Here is a 25,694-nt window from a genome sequence, read left to right on the forward strand (position 1 = left end):
GATCTACTACAGAGTACACTTGTCTGTCTTCTTCTAGGGCACAGCTGCATTGTATGGGATCCATACCAGATAGGACTGATGGAGGACATCAAAAAAGTTGAAAGGAGGACAGCTCATTTACTTTGCAAAAGAGTGTCAATAATTTGATGAATGGGGTGGCAATGATTTTAAAAAAGGCATATTACATTGTGGCAAGATTTTTCGAAATTACAATCACCAAGCTTTTGTTTTAGTGTGGCAGAAAATGTTAACAAACTGTTTCTGTAATTGAGACTGTGTCTTGTTAAGGAAGAGACAGCTTTGTTACACATCTGGATTTGCAACACTCTTTGAAGAAAATATCATCTGTCTGGACAACTCAAAACAAAACTAAAACAATATAAATAAATATTTCATTTTGAATTTGTGCATGCTTTTACTGTAGCTCCCACTTTGTCAAAATATCGTGTAATATGCAAAGAATGCCAGTACATGTAAGATGGTCCTGTGCCCCCACCCTCCCACTTTACCTCAGATCTGAGTTGCCTTCCTCATCTTTGTGTCCTTCCCTAACTTCTCCATCTCTGATACCTGAGGAAGAAACTATTAGTTTCAAAAACTAGGAAATGAATCACTTTTACTTTTACATATGTGTCTATTGACAGTACCACAGTGTTCACCTCAAAGGTAAATATTGGCCAGCTATTCAGTCTCTCAGTTTATCAATTTTCTTGACTGAATTTTCTTCTGATACTACGGTATGTTGAGCCAAATTAAATTTGCTAAATACAGTGGTCAAGAGGAGGGAAGTTACAAAGCCTGCTTTAAAGTTGTCTACTCCTATCGGATATCTATATTTTCATGGAAAGTAGAAGAAGACAAAATCAACTTGTTTAACTAATACATTAAAATTACCAGAGGATGCTATAGTGTCCAATCTGGAATTAGTTTCTGACACATTAACAAGACATTTCAAAAGTTAGATGCACACAGATTTTTATAATTTTCATTTTAGTAACCAATACATTGCTTTTTGCATAAATCACTACTGCTTGTCTGTCCTATGAGTATTTTCCCAGACATCCCACTGTATGGGGCTGTTGTTCAATACAAGTATTTTTAAGTGTGTGCAATTCCTTTCACTCCTTAATTATTTAGTTTTCTTTTAATGGCAGAGCTTGAAAACAAAATTCTACTCTGCGTTTTGAGGCTGGTATATTTCATGTGGACGTTGTTGGAAGAACAACAATACTGCCACTGATAGAGCAAAGGCTTTATTTGGTTTTGCAGTGCAAGAGGTTTCCCTCCACTAATCAGCTGATGCATCGGCTGCAGGTGCAGCCCCAGCCACCCTAATAACGGGCTCCCCGTCCAGCTTCTTAAGATTAGGTAACCTTCGTGTTGCCTCAGCTCTCCACTGAGCCTCTTCTAATGCATCATACAGTGGATTCCCTGAAGAAGAAAAGTTCAATATGCACATACAAAAGTTACTGACAAAGATAAGGTGATGAAAACCATATTCAACTAAAAAAAAGCAAAGTCTGTTACCTCTGTAAGTTATAAATACAAATACTTTATGTATCTTCATGTACAATTAAAATCACCAAAAGAAAAAAATGTAAAAAAGTATAAAGATGAATGCACTACACTTAGGCAAATGACATAGGCAATTAATAAACAGGTAAATGACAATAAGTACAAGACAGTAATAACATAGCTACACGATGTGACATATATGGTTGTAAAATAAAGTCTGTTGTTTATTTATTGTTCACTCTCATAAGAAATGTCTGTCATTTGCCACAGACTTGAGGAACTCTTGAAGAGGGCAAACTCCTTTATTTTTCATCCATTTTACAATACTAGTTTTAAATTTATTTACCTGTGTTTTATAGGCATTTTCAGCTAATTTGTTGAAGTAGATAAGACCAAGATATTTTTAGCTGCTATGGATCTATGCCAGCCTAGCATATGACACATTAATTGCATGTCCACTTCTTGTGCCATGGTCATAAACTGCCCTACTTGCATCAAACTTATGTAGGTTTTTTTAAACAAATAAAAAGCAGTTGTAAATGCACAAGCTATGTACTATCATTATGTCCAGTTGTTTGAAATAATCTCTTCATGATTCATAGAGACGGACTCTAAGCATACAGAGTTATCCCACTGGAGTATTCCAAAACTCAGCTGGGAGTGGAAGAAAGCAAAATATGCACATAATACAAGTTCATTACTGTCAATGCTCCTAAGCTTGCACAGCAGTTAGATGACTCATTTTAGTGACCCACACAATTTCCCTGTTTTTATATCACAGCTGACTTTTTAGTCTCTGTGAAATCCTAATACTTTGACTGTTTTATTATCATGACTTGGAGCATTCAGACTGAATAAAACATCTTCAGCTGCTTTTCTGTCATTTCTCTACAGTACATTTGTCTCAAACCACATAATACATTTTTCCATCACTACCACCATGTTGCATTGCACATTGGAAGGTTGATGCCTCACATGATGAGTGTTGTCATCTTGTAATGATTCACGTTGAATGTTCTTAAGTTTCATTTTGTTAATTAGAAGCATTGATTTTTCATGCTAACATCTCTGCAGTCTCTAGTTATTTATTTCTAAGAACTTATTACTTCAGTTTCTTGATTAGTTACTTTGAGGGAGAAGTTCAGCGCCACATAGCCCCCCACCCCCTCCCCCACAGTACGGAGAACTCATGAGAGGCCGGTGAGGGGGGAGGGGGGGGGTGACTATGGCATCGGCAGGAGTGGGCCACGGCAGCCAGACCACGGTCAGCTTGACAGTGTTTCGTCGGGGAGCTGTGTGGGCAGATGTCGTGATGGAAGGTTCAGCCACCGAACCTGGAAGTCACTGAAACGAGCCGGGCGTCATGCTGGTCATGCGGCGACAGGTAGGCTGGTGGTTTGCTGGTGGAACGGAGTGATGGCGCCGATGTCTCCGGTGGGCATGGCGAATACACGAAGCATGTCCAGGTCGACGTCAGGTGGGAGGGAAACACATTTCACCAGGTGGCAGGGAATGGCGGAGGTTGTGTCATGAGCACTGGATGTAGAGAAACACACGACGAACAGTGTATAATCGCGTAGTATTATTGAGATGTCATGGATTATGTCTGGGGGCACAGGCACAAACACCTCGAGCAAGGGCACTTTCAAGATGTGGGGGCATGAGAAACCTCGCCAGAGCGAGGCAGGCGAAAGTGGAGAGTTCGAAGGAACCGGCGAAGGGCCTGGCGGTGAGGGCGTGATAATAGGTAAGCTCAACATGGGGAGCATGTGATCACTCGATGGAGTGTGTGAGACCGGAGTAGAGAGCGAGGTTGGAGGAGAGCTCGAAGACTGGAGCTGGAAGTCACTCGACCGAGTGTGTAAGTCCGATGTGGAGGGAGTGGTCGGAGCGTCGTGAGCCACAACAGTGAGTGGCGTGGTCGTGACCTGAAGGGGGGTAGAAGAAGGCTCGACATGAGCAGGCTTAAGTCTGTTGAGAGAGACTGTAACAGCTGAATCTTTCATCTGGATGTCATAGGTGTTGGCTGATCGCCGGAGAACTTGGTACGGGTCGGTATATGGAGGTTGGAGGGGAGCACAAACAGTGTCATCTCAGAGCATGACGTACTCGCAATTGTCCAGAGGTTTCGGGACGTGCACCTTAGGGCAGGAGTGGCTGGCGGGTGGAGAGATATGGAGGTTGATGAAGTGGCGTCTGACACGGTCCACGAAGGAAGGTAAGTCAGACTGAGGGAGAGAAGCAGAAGGGCTCACAAGTTCGGCAGGGAGAACAATGTTCTGGCCATATACGAACTCGGCTATTGTGCCTTTGAGGTCTTCCTTATAGATTGCACGAATGCCGAGTAGCATAAGGGGAAGGGCCTCCATCCATAGAGAATCGTGGCATCTAAGAGCTGACTTGAAAGTGCAGTGCCAGCGCTCGACTAGCCCGTTACTTTGCGGGTGATATGCTGTGGTATGGATGCGCCATATGCCGCAAATGTTACAAATCTCGTTGAACAGGGCCGACTCAAATTGTCTGCCCTGGTCAGTCGTGATGATAGCTGGACTTTGGAAACACGATACCCGTGACTCGACGAAAGCTCGAGCAACAGTTTCTGCCGTAATATTGCGGAGGGGGACAGCCTCGACCCAGCGAGTTGTTCGGTCAATAGACGAGAGAACATACCAAAAGCCATTAGGGGGGGGAGAGGGCCAACAATGTCAATATGAATATCCTGGAAGCGCCCAGGCGCGATTGAAAAGGCGCTGGGGGGGGGGGGGGTGAAGTGTGCTTGTGTACTTTGCAGCATTGGCACGCGACGCATTACTGGCAGTCCTTGTTGACATTTCTCCACAGAAAGCACTCTGCTATGAGGCGGGCAGACGCACGAACACTGGGGTGGGCTAAATTATGCAATGCGTTGAAGACAGCTCGACGGAGCATGGTTAGGGTGAGGGGGCATAATGTGCCCGTACTGTCGTCACACCAGATCTCACCAGAAATGCCAGGGAAGATGGTGTGGACGAAGTGTAGTGAAGAGGTAGAGTCTGAAATCAGGTTTTGTGTCTCCTCATCAGTGGGTTAGAGGTTAGGCAGTTCAGAGAGGTCTAACAGCGAATGGACGGCGCCGAATCGTGAAAGGAATCAGCAACTATATTGTCAGCGCCCTTTATGTGTCTGACATCGGTGGTGAACTGAGATATGAAGTCCATGTATCTGAAGTGGCGAGGAGGCGAGCCAGCTGGTGGGTTTGTGATGGCCGCAGCCAGGGGTTTGTGGTCCGTTAAAACATAGAAAGGGTGTCCCTCAATGTCAGTCTTAAAATGCTTGACTGCTTCATACACCGCGAGCAACTCCCTGTCTAACATGGAATATTTCTGTTGTGCATTGGTGAGCTTGCGTGAGAAGAACTGCAGAGCTGAAGTTTGGCCGTCGATTGTCTGGTTAAGGACAGCGCCGATGGCAGTATCGCTCGTGTCTGTGGTGATGAAAAGTTGCGCATTGGGATGAGGATGCGCAATGGTGCAGGCCTCGGCAAGAAGATTTTTGAGGGCAGTGAAAGAGTCAGTCATAGCAGCGGTCCATGGAACGGGCCAAGATCCAGAAGTGTTGGTGCCTGCTAAGGCGTCTGTCAGTGGAGCCTGAATCTCCGCAGCCCGAGGTAGATGTTGGCGATAATAATTAGCCGACCCGAGAAAGTGCCGGAGCTCTTTGAATGACAAAGGTCTGGGTAGGTTTAGTATTGTTTGTACTTTCTCAGGGGGCGGTGAAATGCCGTCGGCAGAGACCCGAAAACCAAGAAAAGTGACAGTGGGTTGATGTAGCTGTAATTTGTCCTGGTTGGTCTCGATGCCTGCTGCCGCATGAGTATTCAAAACAGTTTGCACATGTCAAATGTTGTCCTCGACGGAGGAGCTGAACACAAGGATATCATCAAGATATGCCAAGCAGAATTTTAGATCGAATAGCACTTTGTTGATGAAGCATTGCCAGGTCTGGGTTGCGTTTTTCAGACTGACGGGCATGAATCGAAACTGAAATAACCCGATTAGGGTGGTGATTTCCATCTTCTCGATGTCTTCAGGTGCCATGGGGATCTGGTGGTAGGCCCAACATGACAGAGAACACGGTCGCACCTTCGAGGGAACTGGTAAAGTCGGCAATGTTGGGTATGGGGTAGGTGTCCATAATTGTTTGTGCATTTAGTCAACGGTAGTCTCCACACATGTGCGAGGACCCATCTTTCTTGGGTGTCATATGTATGGGTGTAGACCAGCTACTGGCAGAGTGTTCAATGACTCCGGAGCTTAGTAGTTCAGAAATCTGATTTTTAAGGTCAGAGAGGCGCTCGGGACAAAGTCGACGTGGTTTACTGGAGATCGGGGGACCTGGCGTGAGGCGAAGCTTGTGACGTGCTGTTGCTGATGACAGAAATGTTGCCGGCAGTGCAGGAGGCAGTTTGTTTACAATGTGTTGCAGGCGGGGCAGGCGAGGTATGGTCGTGGTGTTCGGAGCCACTTGTCTGATCCGACGGGAGCTGAGGCAGCAGTGTGTCCCAGGAGTCAACGCGACAAGATGGCCGCTGGCCTGAAGCAGTGGGGTGAGCTCGGTAGAGCTCGTGAGCCATTAGTGAGTCCACTGTCCAAGGGCGCAGCCTGTGGCAGCACGGTCGCAGGCGAAACGCTTGGCGCAAGTGCACTGTTTGTGTTGTCAGTGGCAGTCACACGGCGGTGCACAGGAGCCGAAGTTGCACAGTTTGAGGTGCTGTCCACAAGGGGCGGGGTAGGAGCCACCTGTTCGGGAACACATGACGCACTTGTGTCCGGCTGAGTGTCAAATGCTGCCGTGTTAGGAGGGTGAGGCCCTGCGGAGCTGTCTGTACATAACACAGTTGCGAGGGGTAGCGGGAGGTAAACATACGGAGGCTCGATTGCTGGGACTGCAAGCAGATTCGGCACAATTACTGACCTTGTTTTGTCCTTGCTGTAGTGTCTGTAATTCCTTTGCTGCATCGGAGAGCTGGGGCTGAGTTTCGTGGAACCGGAGGGAGAGCTCCAAGTTTTCCTTGCAGTGAAGTATGATGAGGGCAGATGTTCGATGACGCTAAGGACATAGGCAGCAGCGAAACATCGGCACCTTTGTCCAGTAGGAAGAGGTACCCCAACGCAATGTCTTTAATGTAAAGTTGTCCGCATTTATCTGGTTGTTCCTGGACAGAATGGAGCACTGGGGGGTGCCTGTCATGTTGTGCACAGGAGGCAGCACCGGGACCTACCTGTGATTGGCATTTGGGAAGTAGCAGGGTGGCCTGCAGTTCCATGCCGCCTCACCAAACCGTGTGTGGAAGTAACAGTACGGGTAGTGCGGTTGCAATTTCCTGCGGAACATTCATTGCCAGAGGCAGTGGCCGAGGTTTGGTGGCCACAGCAGGCCCGGTTGCAGGAGGGGCGTGACCGAGGGCAGAGCCAGTGATGTCCCAGTAGCTTGTTTACTGCTTCCTGGAGTGAGCGGAACGGTTGGGACAGTGCGGCCCCGGCCGCAGGATGATGAGCCTGAACCTGAGACATGTCAGGTAGGCAGTGGCTGGCGAAATAGAGCAGTGATGCATCGTGTAGCTTGTCAGCAGTTGTCATTCTTTTCTCGACAGGTACGGGAGACCTCTGTGCCAGGGCAAAGGGGATGTGAGGAGATAGTTTATCTGACCAGATGGCGAGGAGAGCTGTGTCAGAGAGTAGATCAGCGCTGACCAGGGCACGTAGCCGTCTCCAGAGCTGGGAAGGTTTGTCGTTGCCTAGTTGCATGACATGGAGCACTTGCCGTATTGCTGCCCCAGTTGAGCCTGCAAGCCGTCGTAGAACTGTCTTTTTGGCTAGAGTGTACCGGGTACATGAGTCCGGGGCGTTGACCAGGTCAGCAATCGAGTCCTCCTGGTCGTGCAGGTGGGTGACGATGCACAGAAATCTGGTTGACTCATCGGGTTTGTAATGGTCGAACACTTTGTCCGCAATTTTGAACCAAGTTGTAGCTTTGTCAGGATTAAACGCCAGCAGCACCGGTAAGCGTTGTAGAATGTTCGGAAGAACAGGTTGAGTTGAGTTCGTCAGGGCACTGCCTGAAATGAGCTATTGTTGCTGTAGTATTCCAGGAGAGTGCACCTCCAGGGGGATGTGGCAATGATGGCTGTTCGGGTGGCAGCGTGAAGGTGACACGCTGTGGTTGAGTGTGATCCATCGCGACGCGGAAGGCCGATGCAAATGAGACACCGTAATGTGTCGATTGCGGTTGCAGAAGCTCAACACTTTGCGGGTGTGTTCTGATTGACGCATCGCAGAAGACCGACACGGATGAGGCACCTATATGTGCCGAGAATGGTAGTGGAAGCTCGACTGGTGCCGGTGCGGGGGCGATAGGTGAGAGAAAGTTCAAAGTTTGAGAACGCGTGTTAGTCTGCAGAAAGCTCGATGTATTATCAGAGCCGGGGCCACCTGTGTTACAGGGAGGCTGCGGAGGGGCGGGCTGTCCAGAAGCACAGTGTGGGAAATGATGTCGAACGTGGGACGGAATGTGTGAATGTTAACTGTTCAGAGTCACTCCACTCAAAAAGGGTGTGCGGATAAGGTAAATGTCGTGTCACAAAACGCTGAGGTGTAGCAGTGGGACGGAGGTGGAGGTCAGGCACAGATAACAAGTTATTGTTCCTGTTGCAGGCCGAGGTATCGAAATAGGAAGGCATGTGATGATGCTGAACCGAGGCAGACGCGGGCATGGTCGGATGCTGAGGAGGTTGACCTGTGAACGAAGCAGTTCCAGCCACGTGGCAAGTATCCGCATGGTACTGCACTGATTGCGACGTGGCAAATCATTGTCCTGGTGGTGGTAGGTTGTCAAACGAAGCATTTGCAGAAATTGACATTGGTCCCGCACTGCACGGAGATCTGTAAGAGGTAACTGCACAGTCGATGAGGGAGGGCACATGTGGTGGGAACAAAGGCATTTGATAGCCGGAGTCATGCACACTCCTAACCTCACTTATTGTTGCAGACTCGAAAACGTCTGGCGTAATCGTAGAGTGAGAGGCATCATGTTGCAGTTCTGGCGGGTGTACATATCCCGCAACACAATGCATGTCGATCACAAAATCTGGCGTTAGGCGCTGGGGCGAAGTCATTGTTCAGATGCTGTGTCAACGTAATACACGCTAAAATAACCAACACGGAGGTCACGGACACAGCAAAACAGCGAAAGCAGAAGACGTTACAACTTGAGGTCACCAGTGAGGGAGAAGTTCGGGTTAGTTACACCAAACAACCCCCATTTAGCAGTAGTTCATTTAAAACTTCCTGGCAGATTAAAACTGTGTGCCGGACCGAGACTCGAACTCGGGACCTTTGCCTTTTGCGGGCAAGTGCTCTACCATCTGAGCTACCCAAGCACGACTCACACCCTGTCGTCACAGCTTTATGTCTGCCAGTATCTCGCCTCCTACCTTCCAAACTTTACAGAAGCTCTCCTGCAAACCTTGCAGAACTAGCACTCCTGAAAGAAAGGATACTGCGGAGACATGGCTTAGCCACAGCCTGGGGGATGTTTCCAGAATGAGATTTTCACTCTGCAGCAGAGTGTGCGCTGATATGAAACTTCCTGGCAGATTAAAACTGTGTGCCGTACTGAGACCTGAACTCAAGACCTTTGCCTTTCGCGGGCAAGTGCTCTACCATCTGAGCTACCCAAGCACGACTCATGCCCCGTCCTCACAGCTTTACTTCTGCCAGTAGTTCATTTACTCACCACTCTACACAAGCAAGGCTCACAAAGAACTGAACATGGTGAAGAGACCAAAGATAATCTTAGCTTAATTCAAAGATGGATGCATCGATGTTGGTGTCGATTTCATGAGCACCACAACTTAATTTAGTATATGTACATAATTTTATAAATGACAACAATCCACTGATAATTACGACAAAGCACGTCCTTCCAGAACATTCCACATGCCTTCACAATGAATATCAAGTTTTTTATGAAATAGGACAGAATAATATATGTATAGACACACATACAAGGCCTTAGGAAGCACTGAATTGTCTGATAACTATCTGAATATATATAAAAAAAACCTGGTATCAAACATATCATATGAGTCCTTGGGGAGGCTGTACCGTTATAATCTCTATATAGCATTGCATCATGTCACACAACCTTGTGTAAATTGTGTATATAAATAATGAAAAGGAAGGGTGCAGGAACAGATCACTGAGTTATAACCTTTACATCTGGAAGAAAGTCTAACTTTTGATTATTTATTGTAACTGTGTTTTACTGTCCAAGTAAGACTGATGTAGGAAGATGTCTGTCAGTTTACTGTTATTTCTAGCACTAGTGTCTCTGTCTTACTAACATCCTTCACAATATAATAATCTGAGTGAGGTTACACAAAATTTGCATATAGAGTGTTAGTTGGAATTGGTGTCTGGCGTACATCACTATCTATTCCTGTTTTAATGACTTCCCATGCAACTTTGTATTTACCCTCTGAGCTGAGAATACATGGATCATTTCCTTTGCACTTTACTGCCTTGATTCCAGACCTGTAAACCTTTTTCACTTTCACATGTGTTTTTTTTTGTCCACATTAGTATGCTTTGCCCTAGCATAAGAACTACATGCTTCAAAATTTTCATTTAACAGGTCTAATATTTTATTGGTCAATTCATTAGCATCTGCACTATCTATTATTTTATTTCATTTTATTGAATTCAGTTTACTTGTCAAAGGTTTAGCTTTGAGTTATTAATTAGTATTATAATTCTTCTATGTTCACTACTGTTATGAGTGCATCTCAGCCACTGTCCCACATGATCATAAATACATACATAGTCTAACCATGTCAAATTCTGTTTTATTTAGATGGAAATTACATATTATATCATCTGGGCATATTGCCTGCCTTTTGAATTTATGTATTTACACAACAGAAGTTAAGAGATTGTTGATATAATGAAATATTAAGATTTTTTAATGTTTTTGCTTGAGTAGCAAGAGAATCAGTTTATCCAGTCATCTCCATGATTCAGGGGGATTCTGATGCAACCATAATTTCATGTTTTGGCAATATTATGACTTTTTCAAGGGCCATATGTGCGTGAGTTACGAATTTGTGAAGGTGTGCATGTTTTGTTTCACCTACATGTGACGAAGAACCTAGTCTGATAGACAATAATACCTGGCAGCATTTTTTCAGTGTGCCTGTCAGCCATTCAGTGCCTCCTCTGTGTGATGAGAAGCAATCTGCCCTACCAAATTTTTGTTTTTACATCCCAGATTTTCTATTGTTTAATTGAAAAATAATATATATTTGATTCTTTAAGTGTTGTGTGAGAAAACATGCACAAGAATATAGCTGTGAATGTTTGTAGTAAGTGTACTTCACCCTGTACATTCAAATATCTTCAAATACCATTAAAATATGAAAGTTTCATACCAGTGCACACTCCACTGCAGAGTGAAAATCTCATTCTGGAAACCTCCCCCAGGCTGTGGCTAAGCCATGTCTCCGCAGTATCCTTTCTTTCAGGAGTGCTAGTTCTGCAAAGTTCGCAGGAGAGCTTCTGTAAAGTTTGGAAGGTAGGAGACGAGATACTGGCAGAAGTAAAGCTGTGAGTACCGGGCGTGAGTCGTGCTTCGGTAGCTCAGATGGTAGAGCACTTGCCCACGAAAGGCAAAGGTCCCGAGTTCGAGTCTCGGTCAGGCACACAGTTTTAATCTGCCAGGAAGTTTCATATCAGCGCACACTCTGCTGCAGAGTGAAAATCTCATTCTGGAAACCATTTAAATATTTTTGAAAAGTAGTAATTTAAGAATATTTTTGGAATAGGCACAGAAATGAACAAAATTCAATGTAGGAGTCACCGTGAGTGCAAGTAGCACCTCAATATGAATTCACAAGACTTCAAAACACATTGACACATTGTGCACTATCAAAGAAAGAAACTAAATTAATCCTGACACTCCTCTCCCAGCTATCACTCTTTCTCGTTTGTACTTTTATGTTTGTCTGTTGACAGTTTTTAACATTTTGTCTCCTTAAGAAAAGTACAATCCACATGTTCTGTTTCCTTGTAATCTCCACATATACACACTTGCATGCTAAATCATCCACATGTAAAAAGACTCACAAATGCTGTCTGCATTCTGATAGTACTTTACCAACAAATAGTAGATCCTCCAAATGTGGAATCTCCTGTAGTCTGTTAAATTCACTCCAGTCTTTAACGACATTATTTGACATATACAGCACCCGCAGCTTCTTGAAAAAGGAAACACTTTTAATCTTTTCTATGAAATTGTATGATATCCATAGCTCTTCTAATGTGTCACCGATACCTTCCTGTAAAAGATATTCATAAGTCACCCAAATATTGATGAGAATTTTATTAGCAACTGAGTGGCGTCTACTTACCAGCTATCAAAATCTAAACAGCTATAATATGAATAATAAAATAACAAATTTAATAATACAGTTGAATCTTAAACTTCAGAAAATTTCTAACATTCTTGTATTACATTGGAAATGCATGAAAAGGATAGGGTATTGCAAGCATGCTAGCAAGTTAGGAGAGCCAATCTAAACTTAGATTTATTACCACATTCGGGCACAGGGAACAACCAGGAATAATATACCATATTTAACTTCTACAGTGTTAACAATATGTTGCAGGTGTGCAGTGAGCCCAAATAATAGCTTAATTGAAACGAAATAAATAAGGAAAAAACTACACTCGGAAGTCAACACGTGCACTGTTAATGGTTTGGCAGCATATGAGCAAATATAATGGGTTTGACCCAAGGAGAAATACAATGCTTTAAAATAATAAAAGGTATTCCTCTAATTATGCAATATCATACTGTACTGGGAAGTGATAATTAGCTTCTACTTTAAAAATATGGTACTTGCCTTAAAATGAGATCAGAACTACCTAAAATCCTTTCCACATGACCTAGATCAAACATTTGTAATATACTTCTTGTATCCTCATTCTTATTGAGGTCTGTTCAGAAAATTCCAAAACTTTGTTCACAAAATTTTTCTACACTTACCTATTACCTATTGTACATAGTCTCCTCTGAAATACCCTCCTCCACAATTGATGCACCTCTCTTAACGCCGTTTCCACTTCTGAAAGCAGTCTTGGTACACTTCTGCCTGAATTGTGTGAAGTGCTGTCTACGAATTTTCTTTTATTTCCTTTAGCATTGCAAAACTTCATCCTTTCAGTGGGGTTTTCAACTTTGGAAATAAAAAAGGCCTGCACAGTCCAGGTTTGGAGAGTATGGAGGATGAGGCAGCAGAGTGGTTTCAGTTTCTGTGCAGCAGTGATGCACCAAGAGATATGAATGTGTGGGTGCATTATTGTGATGCAAGAGCCATAAATTGTCTAATGTCAGGCCGTTTGCTTCTCACATTTTCTTGAATGCATTGCAACACATCCCAATAGGCCATATATTAACAGTTCATTCCTATGGCATGAATTCATGATGAACTAATCCTTCAAAGTCAAAGAAAACCATTAGTATGGCTTTGACATTTTATGCAACCTGACTAGCTTTTTTTGTCTCAGAGAACCTTTCCTGCTCATTGTCATGATGGAACCTTTGTCTCAATTTTATAACTGTAGACCCATGTCTTGTCCTTTCATTCCAAGAAGCTGTGTCAGGATTTCATGACATGATCCAACTGAAATTTTACATTCTTCTGCAGTCTCTCAGACAGTCAGTCTTTGATTGGCATGCACAATTCTATTGACATTTTTGCTGCGAGCTTCATCAGTAGTTGTCGAATTGTGTCCTGAACAAAAGACAACTTTAACTTCCCTTCGGCCATTTTTAAACCGTGTGAACTATTTGTAACACTGAGTACAGCCAAAGCACTCATCACCGTAGTTCTCCTGCATCATTTGGTGTGTGTCTGTACAAGTTTTCTAGAGTTTCACATAAAACACACCACTGGCGCAAAATTATGGATGTCCCGGAATTTTTTGAACAGATCCCTTATATAGAGTTTCACCATTCAGAAGCCTGCCTGAGTGATTCTGTGAGTACCACATCTATCAGCCCCACTAGCAACATACGAGGGGCATTTGAAAAGTCCATGCAAAAATAAAAATTACTTACGTGTTTGGGGTAAACCTTTTTTATTTTTCAACATAGTCTCCTTTTAGACTTATACACTTCGTCCAACACCATTCTAACTAGTTGATCTCTTCTGAATAATAGGAATTGTCCAAGTCTGCAAAATAGCTATTAGTTGCTGCAATCACCTCTTTGTTTGAATAAAATCTTCATCCCGCCAGCCATTTCTTCAAATTGGGGAACAAATAGTAGTCCGAGGGAGCCAAGTCTGGAGAATAGGGGGAGGTGAAATGAGTTGGAATCCTGTTTCCATTAATTTTGCGACCACAATGCTGAGGTGTGCGCTGCTGCATCGTTGTGATGGAAAAGGACTTTTTTGCGGTCCAATTGCCGGCGTTTTTCTTGCAGCTTGGTTTTCAAACAGTCCAATAATGATGAATAATATGCACCTGTAATAGTTTCATGCTTTTCTAGATAGTCGATTAGGATTATCCCTTGTGAATCCCAAAAGTCAGTCACCATAACCTTTCCAGCCTTTTTTGGTGCAGATTCTCCCTTGGTAAATCATTGTTTAGATTGTTCTTTGGTCTCAGGAGTATAGTAATGTATCCATGTTTCATCCACAGTGATGAAACAATGCCTCAAGTCCTGTGGATTCTTCCTGAACAGCTGCAAACCATCCTTGCAACACTCCACACGATTCCGTTTTTGGCCAAGCATGAGCAATCACGGAACCCATCTTGCAGATAGCTTTCTCATGTCCAAATGTTTATGCAAAATATTATGTACCCATTCATTCGAGATGCCCACAGCACTAGCATTCTGATGCACCTTAACTCTTCTGTCATCCATCGCCATACCATGGATTTTATCAATGATTTCTGGAGTTACAACCTCCACAGGGCATCCAGAAAGTTCATCATCATTTGTGCCCATATGGCCACTCCGAAAATTTTGAAACCACTTACAAACTGTTCTGATCGAAGGTGCAGAGTCACTGTAATGTTTATCAAGCTTTTCTTTAGTCTCCTGAGGCGTTTTGCCTTTCATAAAGTACTGTTTAATCACCGCACAAAACTCTTTTTCGTCCATTTTTTGACAATCACTCAACTTCCTTGATTCACATGAATGCCAGACAGAAAGAAATAGACCAATATGGCTGAAACTTGGTGTGCGTTCTTTCCAAAGATGCTACTAACTAAACATGACCTCAGTACATGCCAGTGATGCCATCTCTCGGACTTTGTGCAGACTTTTCAAACACCCCTCGTATGACAACATGTTAAGCTTGAGGACCTGGATTCAAAGCCAGACCATTAGTTGCTTTTCATAGGCAGTGCACTATCTGACTGACTACTTACTGGACATCACAGCTCACAGCCTGCTGCAGTGTGTGAATACAATATGTTGTCATGGGAACAACATGACCTCCAGCAGTTTGTATTGGCATGGGCATTATCTAGCTATCAATAAAAATTAGTCACCATTGGTATAACTTCTACATGAGCATCCTGTCGCTGAGTGTAGTGTGGAATATAATGTCAGATGCTCAAGCATCATTGTCACCTTATAGGTCATCTGAATTCTTCCTCACATCAGTGGTTTCAAACTCTGGAGATGAGAACTGACTCTTCAACTGAGGTCTTATCATCTCCCTGTGTCATCATTTATGCTAATCCGTTTTTCGATGAGTTCTCTTAAACAGGCTTTTTCATTCCCATTTCCTAATTACATTCTGCATTTATATTTATGTTTGTCACATTGTATCATTTATTTATCATGCTCTGTTCATTCTCCTTATCTCTCTTACCTTTTTAGTACTTCCTTATTTCTTTACATTTGTATGTGACTTCTTCCACTTATTTTGCAACTACACTCTTCTAGTCTTCATTTTTATGTCTTTTCTGTTTACCATGTATTTGTTTCCTGAGTAAAACTCTGATCATTCATATAGCACCCATCTGCAGCAAATAATCAGTACTTCATCATTTTAATCTATTATTTCATAGTTATTTTGTATTATATTTCTGTAGTATGTATCATCATAGGGTTTGTTGCAGTTTTCCTGTATTTTGGCTCTGGTGTATATTCACTTTTATCACTATGAAGTTTTAAAAATAGCAATAAACTGTAATCTCAAATTTGTTTCTCTTCTACTCTCCTTAGTAGATTTCAAAGTCTTTTTGCACTCAGTAAGGACCCAGAAGTTCCCTCCAGACCTTGGAGGGTATAAAAACTTATCAGGTTCCCTGTCCTCTCTTTACTGCTATGAAGTTATTATGGTCAACTAGTGCCCTCTTATCTTTTTGATACTGTTTGTTGGTCATGTGCAAGTACTGGCTGATGGTACACTCTTCCAGTTAGAAGTAGCTCTGTTAGATTTAGCTCCATAGCAACCCCATTAACATCTACAGAAATAAATATTAACTCAGGCACAGACCCTCTTACCAGAGCAGTCCTCACACAAATGAAGTGTGGCAGGTATCCCAGACAGTGTCTGCTAGTGTCCATTTTCTCCCACAGCAATTCACCATACCAGTATGTAGTACACCTTGAGGTTTAAGGTTAAAACAAATAGAAACAAATAGATATTGGTAACTTCATTGTGACCTAGGCAGATAAGCTGAGATCTCCAGCCTCCTAAACACACACCATTCCATTGTCAAGCATAACTGTAGTCAGTGAATTGTGCTCAGAGCTTAAAATAGAACAACACCAGTGGTGTCAACTGGCCCCAGCTTGTGGACGATGAGTTCGCCATGCTTGTACCCGACTGTCAGAGGCTGAATTCCCTAGGCAGCTCAGTCCCACCTTCTGTATGGTGTGGGATGTTCTTAATCGGGTCTCTCTGCCAAGGCTGGTCCAGCTCAAGTGGCCATACCAGTAGCTACACTACTGCCCACACAACCCTGAGCTTCACTGAGGAATGAAAAACTTACAGCGAGCACTATAAGAGTACATGATGAGTACTGGTTGTATTGCAAATAAGCTCTGTTGTTAGCACTATAAGTAGTAATTTCCTTTCAAAAATATCAAAGTAATCAAGTAAATATTACGCTGGAAACAGGAGATCAGTGACAGCTATATAATAAAACTGACAGGCAACAAGTTAGATTTTTTTTCTTTTTTTCTATTTCTCACAAAATTTACTAGATTAAATTTAGATAGGATAAGTGTGCACAGCATTAAGTAGTATAGTGATAGGTAAATGTTATTTATAGTACAGAACATGAGGACGGAATCTGCTGCCAAGCTGGGGTAAATCACTATAGCCAGTTTTATTAGGAACATACATCACGTCTGGCAACATGGATGTCAGTTTACAGAGGGGAACTTTTTAAAAGTCTCACTTTTCATATTCAATAGCATTTAGAAGGGATTGCACGAACATTAAAATTTGTTAAGTGGTTGAGCAATGGGACACTGTTGGCTGAAACCTCAAGTTCCCAACAAGCAATGAACCTCCAGAAAGCCAAAAGCCTTGGGGAATACATCATTCAAAAATGAGTGCCACAGCATGTTGAACTACAGCAAAGGTGATATGCTGGATATCACAAAGAACCTGAAAGTTGAGTAGGCCCAAGAAGGTAGTGTAGACATGTAGAATACCTTGAAAAGGGTGGAAGGCCATCTGATCAAATCTGACTCATTCATCCTCATTTTTAATAGTAGAAAACTCCCAGGGCAGGTCATGGTAGGTTTCTTTTGCTTAAACATGCAGCCCTATGTCCCCCAGCCCAATGCTCTGTTTTAAATGCTAGAGCTTTGAGTACACCACTCTTGGATGTAAATGTGGGAAGGCTACCCACAAAGGATTCAAATGTTCATCTCCTCTGAGTGTGTCAATTGTTGTGGGAATCACCCTATATGGAGTATGGTGTGCAATGTCTTCCTTGGAAAAAGGAAGATCTAGGCGATCAAAACAACGTAACAAATCCTGTACGGTGAAGCCAAAAAATCTTTAAGGCCATGCAATCCCCCACATTCACTAGCTCCTTTGCTCCAGTTCAGAACACTGATGTTGCTACACAGAAGGAGACTGCAAGTATCATCACTAATGCCTGCAATGGTCAATGCACTTGCGCCACTGAATTTGCTTTGAAGCCCAACATCAGACGAGGCTGTGGTAGCCGACATTCCAAAGGTTTAGCCAGTGGCTGTAGCTCCAAAGCCTCCCCAGCCGAGAAAATTAAAATCAAAGGCAAAGAATCAGCTGCCGACGGGGTCAGGAAGTAAGCAGTCTAAATGTTGGCAGTGCTCGCTCTGACACCTCTCAAGATTCGTCTTCAGCACCGACGGACCTCGGTGTCTGTGTTGGACACTCATCTGCCCCAACACTGAGCCTCCGTCCACTACAGGTTCCACTCCCCGCAGAAAGACAGGGTGAAAGTGCAACACCCTTGATAAGTGGCTCCCATACTACAGTGGAACATTAATGGGTTCATGATACATGAGGAGGAATTGCAACTCCAACACAGAAATTCTCCATGTGGTTGTGTTTGGTTGTGTTTGTAGGAAATGCATTTTAAATCATCTGATGCCCCTGTACTATGGGGCTATCCATTCATTGCAAGAACAACATGATTGGGGGAAGAGCCAAGGGAGGGGTTGCTGTATTTGTCAATAACACACACCATTCGTCTGCTCTCTCCTCGGTTACTGACCTACAACCAATTACAACAGAAGTTCGTGTGGGTCAGAGGATCACAGTTTGCTTACTATATCTACCTCCACAAGATGCAACTGACTCTGAGGCTCTTAACATATCTTATAATACAACACCCTGACCATTTCTGCTACTGGAGGACTTCAATGCCTTACATGTACTGTGGAGCTCAACCTCTACTTGCCCTCAGGTCACAGTTTGGAGAGCCTCGTGATGTCTCATTAGCTGTGCATCTTCAATACAGGCATTCCCACTCATTTTTATGCTGCTACTGGCTCATTCTTTGCCATCAACCTCTCTTTTTGCTCTCCATCCCTCGTGGACCATGCTCGGTAGGAAGTCATTGCCAACTTTCATCCCACTGACCACTTCCCACTCCTTATTCACCTGCTGGATGGAGCTCTCCCTGAAAGAATGCAGCTATAATGGATTATCAGTGCATAGTTGACTGGATGCTTTTCAGCCAGCTGGCTGTGTTTGAATGCCAAGACAGTGTGCAGGAGTGTGGGTGCACCACATCATACAATTGATCCACCGTGAGCTGACTTCTCCATCCTGAAGGCCTCAGGTCATCTTAGGAAGCAAGCACAACAGGGTAGGGATCTATTAGTTGTCAGCAGTCCAAACGTATGGCAAATGATGGTACCCCTTAGGGAAATGGCAGCAAGAGGCAGGAAAGGAAACCGAGTGCACTCAGTATGTCTGTGGGGCGTTCATTCGACATGTTGGAGAGGCTATTCCGACAGCCACTGAGGGAAGAGGGTGCAAACAACTGCTGATTGTAGCTCACATTGGAACAAATGATGCCTGTCATCTGGACCCAAAGGTCATTCCAGCAACTGGTAGAGAAGGTTGAGAAGACCAGCCTTGCACATGGAGTTTTAACAAAGCTCATCATCATTGCCCCACAGCTGATCAGGGCACTTTGGTTCAGAGTTGAGTGGAAGGACTGAACCAGAGACCTCAAAGCTTCTGTGACAACAAGACTGTGACTTCCTGGACTTGTGTCATAAGGTCAAGAACTCTGTGATCCACCTAAATGGGTCACATGTGCACTACAAATCAGAGGCTGCTACACAGGTAGCTTACTGTGTGTGGGCTACACACAAGTTTTTTTTTAGATTAGGCTGTAGGAAACCCAGAAGTATCAGTGTAAGATTGAAAGAAACGCCACCCGAAGGTGAGAGTATTCGAGTCCTAATGCTAAAATGCCGAAGCATTCGCAACAAAGTGCCAGAGTCTGAAGTGCTCACAAAAAGCACAGAAGGTCACAGAAGGTGCAGAAAGCTGGTTGAAACCCAAAGTTGATAACAGAGTGATTTTTGGGGAAAATTTAAGTATATATCAAAACAAAAGGATGATGGATATTAAAATGATGGACATGGAGGTAGTGTATTTGTGCAGTAGACTATAAACTGAAATTCACTGAGACAGAAACTGAAGGTGCATGTGAGATTGACTGGGCAAGACCTAGTATCAAGGGTGGGCACAAAATAATTGGATCCTTCTGTCGCCCACAAGTTTCATCTCCTGATGTAACCAAAAACTTTAGAGAAAACTTCAAAGATAACCTCAGTTCACTTGTGCATCAGTTCCTCAATCATACTGTAATCACTGGTGGAGACTTTAATCATCCAACTATCAACTGGGAAAATTATAGTTTTGTTACTAGTAGACATGATAAGACATCCTGTGAAATATTACTAAATACCTTCTCTGAAAACTAGAACAGTTGGTTAGGAACCCCACTCATGGTGGAAATATACTAGATCTAATGGCAAGAAATGCATTTGACCTCTTTGAGGCTGTCAACATTGACCGTGATGAGGTTGTGGCAACAATGATAACCAAAGTATAAAGGACAACTAAAACAAGCAAAAAGATAGAATTATACGTTCAGCAAACTACATAGAGAATCAGGAGTGTAATACTTCAATGAGGAAGCTGAAACTTTCAGCAAAGGGCGGGAGCATGTGGAAGAACTCTGGTTTAATTTTAAAAGAATAGTAATCATGCACTGGACAGATATGTACCCAGCAGAACAGTTCATAGAGTACAGTCAGAAATTTCTAAAGAAACAGAGGTTACTGCATAACACATGTAAAACAAAGTGTGGGGCTACAGATAGAGGTATGCTAATGACATGCATTTGGCTGTCAATAGATCACTGCATGATGCCTTCAATGACTAGCATAACAGAATATTGTCAGATGTTATTTCACAAAACCCAAAGAAATTCTGGTCATACGTAATGACTGTCAGTCATACCAAAGTTAATGTCTAGAATGATACAGTAACTGAAATGGAGGGTAGCCAAGCAAAAGCTGAAATGCTTAATTCCACTTTCAAATGTTCCTTTAAAAGGGAAAGCTATGGGAATTGCCCCGGTTTAATCCTTGTAACACTGAAAAGATGAGTGAATAAATATTCATGTTGGTGGTGTTGACAAAATGCTGAAATCGATAAAACTGAACAAACCTCCAGGGCCCAATGGAACCCCTGTGATTCTATATTGACTTTGTGGCTGAGTTAGCCCCTGTTCTAAATATAATCTGTCATGGATTGAGTGAGCAAAAATTCATGCCCAGTTCTTGTAAAAAAGCACAGGTAGCAAGGTAGTAGAAGTGATCCACAAAACTACTATCCAATGTCTTGTTGTAGAGTCTTAGAACACATTCTGATCTTAAACATAATGAGGGATATTGAACAGAGCGACCTCCTCAATGCCAATGGGCATGGATTCCAAACACATAAATCATGTGAAGCCCAACTCTCACTTTTCTTGCATGACATACAAAAAGCTTCAGATCAAGGCAGTCAGGTAGATGCAATATTTCTTAATTTCTAAAAAGGATTTGACTTGGCACCACACCTACACTTATTGTCAAAAGTACAATTGTGTGGTATCAAGGGGAACTTGTAACTTGATGGAGGACTTATTGGTAGAGAGGATGCAGCATGTTATTTTGGATGGAGAGTCATTATTGGATGTAGAAGTAACTTCAGGTGTGCCCTAGGGAAGTGTGTTGGGACCCTTGCCATTCATGTTGTATATAAATGAACTTGTGGAAAATATTATGGTAACCTCAGACTTTTTGCAGATGTTGCAGCTATCTATAATGAAGTACTCTATGAAAGAAGCTGCATAAATGTTTAGTCAGATCTTGATAAAATTTCAAAGTCATGCAAAGGTTGGCAACATACTTTAAATGTTCAGAAATTCAAAATTGTGCTCTTCACAAAATTAAAGAATGTAGTATCCTATGAGTATAATATCAGTGAGTCACTTTTTGAATTGGCCAACTCATACAATTACCTGTGGTATCACTAGTAGTAAAATGAAATGGAATAATCACATAGCTGATTCTGGGTAAAACTGGTGCTAGGCTTCAGTTTATTGCTGGAATACTGGGAAAGTGGCATCAGTGTACAAAGAAGATTGCCCTTGTGTCAGACATGTTTCAAGTAGTAGCATTGTGTCGAGCGTGTATTGTGGTGGGTAGAAAGTTTGATTATCGAGCATACTGATTCGTGTCTATCAGATATACTGTAAATTGAAATGTATAGAATATGATTGTAAAATGTGGAAAGGTTAAGTTACATACTGGAGCATTTCATTTAGCCCTTTTCAATCCAACAGCAAGTGGTACTCAACACTGCAAATTTTTAATTTTTGAGAACATGTCTCCTGGAGTACTGTGGTACATGTGTTATTTAAAACTGAATATAAACTGTCACAACCCCAATAAATTTTTTTAATATATATAAGGTTACTGGTTTCAGTCTGTTTAAGACTCACATCATGATTGCATATGGTGCTCCATCTCCACGAATGCTAACTGCTTGAAGAGGATTGCCTGCTCTGTTCACAGCCACCATATACCATCATAGTATGGGTCTGAAAATGGCCTCAAACATACCAAAACCAGTAATCTTATATAAAAAAAAGTTTATTGCAGTTGTGACTCTTTATATTCAATTTTAAATTGCAGATTTTGTTTTCCAGTCTGATGTCAAGCTCATTCGAAATGATTTTTGCAGCTCTCACATGCTCCATTCTTAAATCTAACACTACTAGGTATCAATGCTGCATACTATTGCCATCTAGGGAAACCTGAGTTAGTCTGTGCAGGATACGGTAGCCAAAGCACAGTGACCAGTTTTCATATGAAGCACTTGGGGAATTCATTCACTTGTACAGAAGGTGAGGCCGATGTTTGCCTGTGCAGCACACTGCTACAACAGAATCGAGTTGCATACACTGTGCAATCTTCCTTTGCAGAAAATAATTGGTAACAAACTTTTATTTTTGCATTAGTTATAGCGTTATATACCAGCTTCACAATGACATGCCAATCATTTCATTGATAATCATAGTTACTGTGATATTTGCAATTAAGACATAGCACAGAACTTTTAAAAAATTTCAGTGAAAAATAAGGGTTGCTATGAGTTTGCATTTGGTGCATATTACATATTACGCTGCTACATATGGAATTTAGCTAGCACATTGAATTTTTCTGTGTACTTGAATGGAGGTCTCTGTCTGTCACCAGTTAAGAAAATCAAGAAAATCCAACTTATGTACCACACTCATTTGAGGTCACTAACCAATAAAGCCAAAATGAAATATCCACAACATTCCTTATATTTCATGAATGGTATGAGGTGTCGAAATGAGACTTTGGTAAATGATAGCATACAAAGAGGAAAGTATTTTACCATATATTTTTATGTGAAACTTCATTAGATCAAACAATGGAAAATCCATGATGGAATGTAACAGTATTATGAGAAGGAAAGTTGTTACCATATAGCAGAGATGCTGAGTCACAGATAGGCACAACAAAAATATTTTCACTCTTAAAGCTTTCAGCTAATGGCATTTGTCAACAATAGACTCACATATGCAACTCACACACATGACTGCAGTCTCAGGCAACTGAAACCACACTGCGAGCACCAGCACTGGTCCATGGTGGGAGTGTTGACTGGATGGGGGAATCTCTGCTATATGGTGAGTAACAACTTTCCTTCTCATAATAAACTTCATTATATATTGTGCTATTCAACTAAGTACAGATTTTTTTTAATGAAAGAATGTAATTTTTAAGGGCCATCATTGGTGAAAGAAGAAATGCTGTACGTTTTGGAACAACATGAGTAAAGACATTACACATTTATTTTTGTACCTAGAAGGTGCTTTTTCATAACCTATTGAGATTCTTTGTTCTGTTCTTCACTTAATAAACTTGATAAATCACTGTTTCAGAATTCTTTCACTGCTGCCTCTGCACAACATGTTAGTGAGGTGACATTGTGTAAACTCCACTGTGTTTTGGCAAAAACAAGCAAATTTTAAATTCCAGAAAATGAAATGTAAGTTTTAATCAAAATTCACAACCCATGACACTTCTCTGAAAGTTACAAATGCCGCTGTTTTTGGATCGTCACCAGCATAGGTGTGTGTGTGTGTGTGTGTGTGTGTGAGAGAGAGAGAGAGAGAGAGAGAGAGAGAGAGAGAGAGAGAGAGAGAGTTTAGAAAGGCATTTCCACTACAGGGTGTTGACTGCCTGCTAACAACCCCCAACACTAACGTTCTCTCCATGCTTGCCCTACCAACTGCACATCTGTGAGCCACATTATTCTGAACACCCTCTAAATTAGTGTCAAGCTGCAGCAGTTGTCCTAAGAGAGAGGTCGTAATTATAATGTTCAAGTCAGTAGGTGCGAAATGGCTAGTTCTTCACATATGGGTCTTTCTAAGGAACAGACTGAGAGCTTTTGTTGGAACCTCTAAGTGAAAATGAGAACAATCATGATTTTGATGATAACAGTGATTCATTTGTAACAATTAAAGTGAAATGATGATGAAAACAGTCCACCCTGAAGAGAGTCTGAAAATATTGTCACAGACTGAACAGTTTTGTATTACAATGCTTATGTAAATATTGTCACAGAAGAAACCGAGTAGAGCAGTCGCCGTAGTCTAGTGGTTACGACACTAGATTTGTTGCATGGTCATGAGTTCGAAACCCACTTGGACTGAAAAATTTTAATTTCTATATTCGATTTGAGTACATTATAGAAGTATCCACAAATGTCAAGAAGCACTGTACTGGAACGTTCTGTAGCTGTATATATACCGTATGTGTTCTGGCCGGAGGCAGTTCTTCTGCGCTCTTGTATGTGCAAGTGCTGAATAAACCTTCGTTAAGTGAAGTTAGTGTTCATCATTCATCTACTTACACCTTCTTGTACGTGACATTATTCTGGTGGAGGTGGCGGGCATTGGAACTTGTGATAGCGGACATTATTGATGACACAGTGGCTCCCATCGGGCCACAAGAGAGCCACCGTTTACGTGGTGAGAAACCCAAGTTCGAGCCATATTCAACAGATAGCAATCTATCAGAGACAGAAGAAGAAGAGGACGTTACGATGGCAGCAACTGTGTGCCACCATATGAGACATCCGTCTGGGTTTTCTGGTAACAATGTCCAAGATCCAAACAAGTAGCTGAAGGTATATTAGCGTATAGCAAAATTTAATAAATGGGATGACACCGTGTGTTTGGCTAACGTGTTTTTCTACTTGGAAGGCACTGCCAAGCAATGTTATGAGAGCAACGCGGAGAAGTTCACAAGCTGGGAAGTATTCCAGGCGGAACTGCGCAAGTATTTTGGCGACACACAACGACTGAAGTGCAAGGGTGAAGATAAATTAAAGTGCAGGGCACAGCGTCCAGGAGAACCTACAGCATCCTATATTCAAGACGACTTGGAGGTGTGTAAAATAGTGGATCCTAGAATGAAGGAGGAAGATAGGTTGCACATCACATGAAGGGTGTTGCTGAGCACATGTATCAAGCCCTACTCTTGAAGGAGGTTTTGACAGCAGACGACTTTATAAAATGATGCCAGTATATCAAGACAATGCATCAAAAAAGAATTACACGCAAGAAGTTTGATCGGCCTCCAAACGTCATATCGATGTCTGTGATGGAGGAAGGAACTGATTTCACAAGTGTTCCTCATCAGATAGTGAGAGAGGAAGTTCAGAAGGCACTTGGATTGCACGGCGAGCAAAAAACCAAGACTCTTCAAGAGGCCATAAGGGAGGAAGTGGAACAGACATTGAACCCAATCTCTCATCCTTCATTTCCCTTTAAAACAGTGACGTTCCTACAATGCCGCATGAGGAACCTGTTTGTGCACCAAGAAGACTGACGGTCTGGAGGACCCAGGATAACCAACCAGTATGTTTCCACTGTGGATGACCAGGACATGTGGTGCACTATTGTTGAGAAAGGCAGCGGATATTTAATGACACCCATGCCAGTAGACAGCAGACCAATCTTAGCTGACGCCAACTCGAAGACGACGAAGATGAACCAGAA

At 42.6% G+C, this 25,694-nt stretch overlaps 1 protein-coding gene across 1 annotated transcript in view; it reads right to left on the reverse strand.

Moving 5' to 3' along the window:
- Window positions 1-1,112: 1,112 nt before the first annotated feature.
- LOC124795332 (dynein axonemal light chain 1) overlaps window positions 1,113-25,694 on the reverse strand; it is a 163,769-nt gene continuing 139,187 nt past the window's right edge. Inside the window, exons 4-5 of the mRNA XM_047259317.1 lie at window positions 11,707-11,887; window positions 1,113-1,431 (exon numbers count right to left, since the gene is read on the reverse strand). Of these exons, the coding sequence (XP_047115273.1) occupies window positions 1,289-1,431; window positions 11,707-11,887 (324 nt within the window). The 3' untranslated portion in view covers window positions 1,113-1,288. The remainder of the gene's footprint in view (window positions 1,432-11,706; window positions 11,888-25,694) is intronic.

The sequence above is a fragment of the Schistocerca piceifrons genome, chromosome 1 (assembly GCF_021461385.2).
Source record: "Schistocerca piceifrons isolate TAMUIC-IGC-003096 chromosome 1, iqSchPice1.1, whole genome shotgun sequence".
NCBI lineage: Eukaryota > Metazoa > Arthropoda > Insecta > Orthoptera > Acrididae > Schistocerca > Schistocerca piceifrons.